The following is a 9,328-nucleotide window of genomic DNA, read 5'->3' as shown; positions in this document are numbered from 1 at the left end:
GGTGCCAAGTTTAAAAAATAAGGATTTTTAAGTTTGAACATACAAAATTAGAAAAAAACATTAGCATGCTAAATTTAGCATGCTAATATAAGAGAATAATTTCACTGCTCCCATTCTCAGCAGGCCCATCTGAGCATTCTTATAATAAAAATGGTGCATGTTGCTCTTCAAAAGGATGTCGCAGGCAGCTCCATCACATTAAGTCCGCTACAGAAACGTTCCTCACGATGCCTTCACTGTCAGGGATAAGATGGATTGTTTTGGGTCTGCTTCTCTGGAGGAAACAGGCAGGTATGACGCTCCGTCTCTGCTTACCTTGACTCTGAAAACGTCTCGTAGACAATAAAACCAAATGTTTCCAGCTGCTTCTGTGGCGGTTTCTCTTGTCGCCCCCACAGCGCGGGCTAAGGAGCCGCGATGCTCTTTGGCTCGAGTTGGAGCGCGCCACCCGGTTGAGGCTCTGCTGGAGAGGTTTGAAGCCGGTCCAGGCTGCGCAGCCAGAGAGCGTGGAGATAAGGAGACTCACGTCATCGCAGTGGGGAGAGGAACAAATGGACCTGACAACACGGTAATCCCTTCTCTCTGTAAGACAATCAAAGACGAGCATTTTTAATGATCATATAATTTACTAGTTAAGACTTTTTTCACATTTAAAATGTACATATTCTACCGAGGGTGCACTAGAGTAGGCCTACTCAGTTGCGATTGGTCAGAGATCAAGGATCAGCTCCAGTCACCCACACCCTGTCACCGCTCAAAGCTGCAAAGAAACACAGATGCAAGGTGCGCATCACTGCCAAAGCCACCTTCCACTTGGCCTGCCGGTACCCATCAGCTGCCTTTAAGGTCTCCACAGTCCTAAAACCCGATAGGACTCCTTCTCTATCATGACCACATCCCTCGCTCCACCAATGAACAAGACGACCTTGTTGCAACGGCTACGATTGGCCACCACTGACATGATTTAAGTGACAATACCTGCCATACCTGATCGGCATCCTCCCCCACCTTCGCAGCCAGCTCACCAAGAGGGTTTCATCAACTGACAGCTCTGACCCTCTCTTCACCCAGGTTTTCAAACGATATGTCCAGTGACAACGCAACCACAAAGTTATCATCGAACTGCGGCCTTGGGGTCTTGGTGTCAAGTGCACATATAGACTCCCTTATGCTCGAACAGGGTTATGGACAATCACAAAAAGCCCAATAACAATTAATACTCTATTTCAAAACGAGGGCCATACCGTTCCTCCCAATTACGACCTTCCAGGTTTTGTTGTTGCAGACATTACCATTGAAGTCCCTGGTCGGAGCGCCCACTGAGAATAAGACCATCGAGGTGTCTGCCTTCAACCACCACCCTGCTCACATTGTACCCGACCCCTTTAGCCTGGGTGGTGAGTCAATGGGTATGGATATCCACAAACCTCTTCGGGCTATGCCTGGCTTGGCCCCAATGGTGCAGGTCACCAGGTGTCACCATCAAGCTCTAACCCAGGCCTGACTCCTGCTATTTCATATTGACAAAGTATAGTCCAGGTGTGTCAAACTCAAATACAGAGTGGGCCAACATTTAAAACTGAACAAAGCCGCGGGCCAAGGTTGAACAAATTAACCTTTTAATAGGGACCCAAACAAGTTTTGCATTGAATATTGAACAAGCAGGGCTTGTATAACTTTATAGTGACATGCAAAATCGAGTTTCAAATAATAATAATAATAATTAAAAAATATCAATGGCATATCAAATGCAATTTAAATTGAATGCCTCTTTTCTATTTGCAGCCTTCTGAGGTAAATATCAACATTAACTTTTTCCACAGGCTAATAAATTTGAAAATAAAATAACAATGAATAAAACAACCATTCAGGACTTTAAACTGCTCAGTTTGCAACACACTGATCTAATCTGATGTGCCCAAGCCAGATACCTGCCATCTTTTCTTGGATGCTAGTTCATTAATGTCGGGGCTCAGGCTTTAAGCTGAGGCAACCTTCATTATCGAACGAAGGTGTTCATCAGTCATTATATCTCTTAGTCCACCCGGACCACAGTCTTTGGGGCGTGCCTTAAAAGCACTGCCTTTAACGTCCCCTACGAGCTGTCGTCACGTCCGCTTTTCATCCATTCTAACAACGTGCCGGCCCAGTAACAAGATATGTGCGGCTCCTGTACGCACACACGCGTGAATACAACGCATACTTGATCAACAGCGATACAGGTTACACTGAGGGTGGCCGTATAAACAACTTTAACACTGTTAGAAATATATGCCACACTGTGAATCCACACCAAACAAGAATGACAAACCCATTTCGGGAGAACATCCGCACCGTAACACAACATAAACACAACAGAACAAATATCCAGAACCCTTTGCAGCACTAACTCTTCCGGGACGCTACAAAATACACCCCCCGCTACCCCCCAACACCCCACACACACACACACCTTGTAGCGTCCCGGAAGAGTTAGTGCTACAAAGGGTTCTGGGTATTTGTTCTGTTGTGTTTATGTTGTGTTACGGTGCGGATGTTCTCCCAAAATGTGTTTGTCATTCTTGTTTGGTGTGGGTTCACAGTGTGGCGTATATTTCTAACAGTGTTAAAGTTGTTTATACGGCCACCCTCACCCTGTATCGCTGTTGATCAAGTATGCTTTGTATTCACTTGTGTGAGCGTGCAGAAGCCGCACATATTATGTGACTGGGCCAGCACTCGTTGGACTGGATGAAAAGCGGACGTGACGATTTTCGGGAGGGGCACTGAAATTTGGGAGTCTCCCGGGAGGGTTGGCAAGTATGAGAATTAGCGGTGAATGCGGTGTTACCGCGGCACCGCCGCTGTATATAATCGGCGGGCCAGCTCAAGTGTTAATTTGATATCGCCTTAAGGCCAATTTTGGCCCGCGGCCCAGAGTTTGACACCCATGGTATAGTCCAACAGATACAGTTAACTGGATTACACACAAAAACGAAACCATTTCCTAAAGAATTCAGCAAAAAAGAGGAGCCTTGTGATTTTTGGTGAAGATTTGTATAAAGTTACGGTTACAGGAATTGATTTTAATTGTTTAACTGCCCCATTGGTATGGTATGGTCTTAATTGTCATTGCACAAATACAACAAAACGTTGTTTTCAGCACAAACCCGTTCAAAATTAGACAAACTAAGAGTATACAGGGATACAGAACAAGAACGCTGATGGGTCGCCACAAGGCGCCCCAGAAAAGATGGGAAAAAGGTAAACGCAGGTGGAGGATGAGGAAAAAAATACAATCTAGACTGGGCTCCTACGGGAGCGGGAAAGGAGTGGGAAAAAACTCCATAGTGTTCTAATTAGAGATGTCCGATAATGGCTTTTTTGCCGATTTTCCGATATTCCGATATAGTCCAACTCTTAATTACCGATACCGATATCAACCGATACCGATATATACAGTCATGGAATTAACACATTATTATGCCTAATTTTGTTGTGATGCCCCGCTGGATGCATTAAACAATGTAACAAGGTTTTCCAAAATAAATCAACTCAAGTTATGGAAAAAAATGCCAACATGGCACTGCCATATTTATTATTGAAGTCACAAAGTGCATTATTTTTTTGAACATGCCTCAAAACTGTCATGTCTGGATCATGTTTTGTTTAAGTTATGTTCTGGTTTTGGACTCTTTTTAGTTCCTGCCTTTTCACTTCCTTGTCTTGTTTCCATGGTTACCCATTAGTTTCACCTGTTCCATGTTTGGACTCACACACCTGTCACCAATCATGTCACTGTTATTTAAAGCCTGTCTTTTTCTGTTGGTCGGCCTGGCGACATTCACTCTGTTTACCTTTGCGCACTTCATGCCATGATTACTCCTGTTACCCATGCTATCACAGTTGATGCTTCATGCCATGTCAAGTAAGTTTTTTCTATTCATGCCACAGTTAGCGACTTTTGTTCATGTCCATAGTTTTTTGCCCACGTGCAAGTTTTTTGTTTCATCGGTCTAGTTTGTACTTCCGCCTTGAACGCGCCTTTTGTTCCTTTGTTAGTGTAAAATAAATAATGTATTTACCTTCACGCCATGTCCAGTCCAGCTTTACTTGCATCTCGGGAAAACAAACACACCATAGTCCAAGTCTTGACAAAAACAGCAGCTTGGAATTTGGAACATGCTCTCCTTGAGAGAGCATGAGGAGGTTGAGGTGGGCGGGGTTTGGGGGGGTCCGGGTTGGGGGGGGTGCCGGGGGGTGTATATTGTAGCGTCCCGGAAGAGTTAGTGCTGCAAGGTGTTCTGGGTATTTGTTCTGTTGTGTTTATATTGTGTTACGGTGCGGATGTTCTCCCAAAATGTGTTTGTCATTCTTGTTTGGTGTGGGTTCACAGTGTGGTGCATATTTGTAACAGTGCTAAAATTGTTTATACGGCCACCCTCAGTGTGACCTGTATGACTGTTGACCAAGAATGCTTGGCATTCACTTGTGTGTGTGTCAAAAGCAGTAGATATTAAGTGACTGGGTCGGCACGCAAAGGCAGTGACTTCAAGGTTTATTGGCGCTCGTACTTCTCCCTACGTCCGTGTACACAGCTGTGTTTTAAAAAGTCATATATTTTACTTTTTGAAACCGATACCGATAATTTCCGATATTACATTTTAAAGCATTTATCGGTCGATAATATCGGCAGTCCGAAATTATTGGACATCCCTAGTTCTAATCAATTTTATTCTTCCTGCTCAGTATTGCGCTGCTAAACAGCAAAAAATTATATTATTGGATAAAATTTATATAGCGCTTTTCTAGACGCTCAAAGCGCTTTACGGAGAGAACTGGTAACCCAACATTCTTTCAATCCACATTAACACGCTCATGGTGGTAAGCTACATTTGAATCCACAGCTGCTCTGGGGTAGACCGACAAAAGCTTAGCTGCAAATTTGCGCCCACGGCCTCTCCAAGCACCACCAAAAATTAATTCTCACTTAGACACCAGTGTGAGTATCACTGGGAACAACAACAGCCCTGACTTTTGATAGCGGAAGCTGGATTCAAACCAGGAACTCTCAAGTTGCCGGACGGCCGCTCTACCATCCGAGCCTGAATGAGAAAAGTCAAACAGAAACCCACATTTATACCTCATTTATCTTTCATCCACAGGTCACAGTCCTGCTGAAGCCCTTGTCTCTGACCCAAACGGATCTAAGAACAGTTCACTTGCTACTCAGCTCTAAACGACCAATCAGCTGGCAGCTAGAAATTGAGAAACTTCCCCTTGACCTCTCTGTGCTCGTAACGGTCAGTGCAGCCCATCTGTGCTGTTTTCGGTCCAAAAACTGTGTGTCTTCATAGTTCTCCTGGATCTTCTCTCAGGTGTCCTCAAACTCTAGCGTACAGTCCCACACTCTCCAGCTGCACGTCCAGCCGTTGCATTGGCTCCCTTTCCGCCCACGTGCGCTGTACCGCTGGGCTCTGAAACACCATGGCCACATGTCGTCTCTGACACACGTCACTCATGGAAACCGAGTGTATGTCCGACTGGGAGAGGGTAAGCCATTGCAAAAAAAATGAATCTAGAAGCCTACCAATGATTGTATGCTAAAAGTGAAAAACTGTATCACCAGATGTGACTCAGCCTCCTGTATGCCAGCTTCAGTCCATGTTTCTCTCCAAAAACTACATGAACTCTAACCTGCAGCCACAAGAAATCCAAGGCTGTGGTAATTCCACAGCAGGTGGAATCAACCAAGAGGTCCATGTGCTAAAACTCCATTCAGCAGGCTCGGGACTCTGTGGGTGAGATGCTGTTCTGCTATTTGTTTTATTATTCCATGAATGCGTGATGGCACCGGTTCCGCTTCAGCTCTCTGCAGGTGGAGGTGATCGTCTCCCTCGTGCCTCCGTCAAACAAGTCTTTGAGACAAAAGGTTGTGCTGATTCTCAGCAGCTCGGTGCCAGTCAACTGGGCCATTGTTGCTCACGGAGTCCACGGTCATATCGATATTCACGTAAGGGTGCCTGCTTTATTGTTTCAAGTTTAAGGCTATGCCGAGGTTGCTAGTTGTAATGACTTTTACCACAGAAGTTATTTTTGACATAGTCAACAAGTAAGTCCTGATTGTTACTTCACCGGAAAGACTGCGAGAACTACTAGACCGAGTAAATACTGTCTCCATGGAATACAGTCTGGAGATCAGCACTAAGAAGACAAAGGTCATGGCAGCATTGAAATAACCCGTAGAACTTAAGATCTGCTGTCAGGGGGTCCAGTTGGAACAGGTGTCAAACTACCCGGGTGCCATTATCGACAAGACAGTGGGAAGCACTCGCGAGGTAAATGCACACTTAGGAGCAGCACGGACAGCCCTTAGTTTCATCTGGTGGAAGAACTGAAGAACATGGCTCTACAGAGATCTACCAAGCTGAGGACCTTGAAGGCTCTGGTATGGCCCGTAGTGACGTACCGCTTTGAAGCTTGGACACTGCACTCCAAGGACATACAGAAGATACAAACCTTTGAGATATAAGAAGCAACTGAGTGATCCGCTGGACAGAACATCATACTAACACCTCAGTGCTGGAGGAGTTGGGGACAGAAAGCACAGTACTTTGGCCATATCAACACATCCCAAAACACACATTCTTCAAGGGAAAATATGTGGATCTAGAAGTACGGGGAGACCACACAGGAGATGGAGTGATGACATAAAGAGCTGGACAGGGAGGTCTCTCGCTGAATGCACCCAAAAGTCCAAGGACAGAGAGAAATGGGGAAAGATTGTGCTGGACGCTTCCACAGCCCTTGACCCTCGAGTTAAGATGGGACCAAAGGATGATGACGTATAACAGATCTCCACTATTCGCAATGATTACCACCCAAGACCCCCGATGAATGGCGAACAATGGACACAACCATGAAAAGCTTACTTCTAATATCTCAGGGCGTTCAATCGTTCGCAACTAGACTGCTTGGTTTGTCTTGGAAGACGTTTTGCCGCTCATCCGAGTAGGCTTCGTGCTCATAGACTTAGATTGGTCAGATCTAGTCTCAACGGTTGGTGCCACAACCTCAAATATTTATACTCCAAGAACCAGAAGGGTGTGCCTGGGCTCGGATTTTTTTTGCGCTATTGTGATAAGAAAAAACACTTTTTTAATGCAAACGAGCAATCCTAACTGTCAGAGCCAACGACAGTTGGTGGCTCTGACAGTTAGGATTGCTCTGACAGTTAGGATGAGAGCACAAACGTCTTTCAAGACAAACCAAACAGTCCAGTTGCGAACGATTGAACGCCCTAAGATGACAAGGACCTGGATGAATGAGAACCTTCATAGTTATTGTACTTCTAGTTTAACCTTATAATATGTAACACGGGTCAAAAATGCAGACTTCAAACTGCCTTCTAGTCTTTAAATGGTGACAATTGTGACAAGTAAAATTAGATTTATGATCAATAATGTTCACCGTGATTTGGTTTTCTATCTTGTAAGCGCAGGAAAGTGAAACCAAACCAGCAATTAAAAAAGACACTAACTTTTATTGGTGGAAGAAAGCTAGCATAAAATGCTAGCATACTAACGATAGCATGCTCATACAAGAGGAACTAGCAAAAAATGTTCGCATGCTAAAATTCTCACAAGTATGCTAACGCATGTTAAAGGGGAACATTATCACAATTTCAGAAGGGTTAAAACCATTAAAAATCAGTTCCCAGTGGCTTATTTTATTTTTCGAAGTTTTTTTCAAAATTTTACCCATCACGCAATATCAGTAAAAAAAGCTTCAAAGTGCCTGATTTTAACCATCGTTATATACACTCGTCCATTTTCCTGTGACGTCACATAGTGATGCCAATACAAACAAACATGGCGGATAGAACAGCAAGGTATAGCGACATTAGCTCGGATTCAGACTCGGATTTCAGCGGTTTAAGCGATTCAACAGATTACGCATGTATTGAAACGGATGGTTGTAGTGTGGAGGCAGGTAGCAAAAACGAAATTGAAGAAGAAACTGAAGCTATTGAGCCATATCGGTTTGAACCGTATGCAAGCGGAACCGACGAAAACGACACGACAGCCAGCGACACGGGAGAAAGCGAGGACGAATTTGGCGATCGCCTTCTAACCAACGATTGGTATGTGTTTGTTTGGCATTAAAGGAAACTAACAACTATGAACTAGGTTTACAGCATATGAAATACATTTGGCAACAACATGCACTTTGAGAGTGTAGACAGCCCATTTCAGGCGCGCTAAGAACATATATTTTTCCACGCTTTCAGCACTCAGGTTAACCATACCTAAATATACACAAAATACTGCAATACACAAGACTACCCGAATGTACTCGAATGATTGAAAAAAATTAATGTTTTTAAGCTAAATTATAGGTAAACACAGTTTATGTATAATAATTTACGTAAAACCGCGAGTAATGAATAAAGTTTTAATCAATTAATATATTCTGTAGACATACCCTCATCCGCTCTCTTTTCCTGAAAGCTGATCTGTCCAGTTTTGAGTTGATGTCAGCAGGCCAGGGAAGCTAGGGTCGATATTCTTCTCTTGATCATCTTCGGTGGCATAAGGGACGGTAGAAGCGGTGTGAGCCAAGACATCCGGGGGGTTTAGCTCGCTCGTCTGCGGGAACAAACTGCCGCCATTGCTTGCCGTGCTACCGAGGTCCTTTGTAGCTCACACACTCCGGCAGATTCAATGAGGGTCTGGCGGCAGATTTCTTTGACTTTATCGTTGGAAATGCATCTGCTTTGAGTGTCGCAGGATATCCACACATTCTTGCCATCTCTGTCGTAGCATTGCTTTCGTCTGTAAAGTGTGCGGAACAAACGACTGACCATTTCGTCGGCTTTCCCCACACCCTCGTATTTTGAACAAATTTCGTCCAATTTCTTGCCACTTTCGCATCTTTGGGCCACTGGTGCAACTTGAATCCGTCCCTGTTCGTGTTGTTACACCCTCCGACAACACACCGACGAAAGTGAGAAAATGGCGGATTGCTTCCCGATGTGACGTCACGAGAGCGAATAATAGAAAGGCGTTTAATTCGCCAAAATACACCCATTTAGAGTTCGGAAACCGGTTAAAAAAATATATGGTCTTTTTTTCTGCGACATCAAGATATATATTGACGCTTACATAGGTCTGGTGATAATGTTCCTCTTTAACTATTAGCATGCTTCTCCATACTTCATAATTCTCCTCACTTTCAAAGCCATCCATAACCTCTCTCCATCATATCTCTCTGACCTGATCCATGTCGCCACGCCCTCACGTTCCCTAAGATCCTCTTCATCCATCCATCTCACTGTCCCTTTATTTAA

At 44.3% G+C, this 9,328-nt stretch overlaps 1 protein-coding gene across 1 annotated transcript in view; it reads left to right on the top strand.

Moving 5' to 3' along the window:
- The first annotated feature begins 227 nt into the window (after positions 1-227).
- Positions 228-9,328, top strand: part of engl (endoglin, like) — a 43,835-nt gene continuing 34,734 nt past the window's right edge. Inside the window, exons 1-6 of the mRNA XM_061973335.2 lie at positions 228-291; positions 399-568; positions 5,145-5,282; positions 5,358-5,532; positions 5,609-5,780; positions 5,848-5,992. Of these exons, the coding sequence (XP_061829319.1) occupies positions 228-291; positions 399-568; positions 5,145-5,282; positions 5,358-5,532; positions 5,609-5,780; positions 5,848-5,992 (864 nt within the window). The remainder of the gene's footprint in view (positions 292-398; positions 569-5,144; positions 5,283-5,357; positions 5,533-5,608; positions 5,781-5,847; positions 5,993-9,328) is intronic.

The sequence above is a fragment of the Nerophis lumbriciformis genome, linkage group LG22 (assembly GCF_033978685.3).
Source record: "Nerophis lumbriciformis linkage group LG22, RoL_Nlum_v2.1, whole genome shotgun sequence".
Lineage (NCBI taxonomy): Eukaryota > Metazoa > Chordata > Actinopteri > Syngnathiformes > Syngnathidae > Nerophis > Nerophis lumbriciformis.
This window is presented reverse-complemented; position numbering and strand designations above follow the sequence as displayed.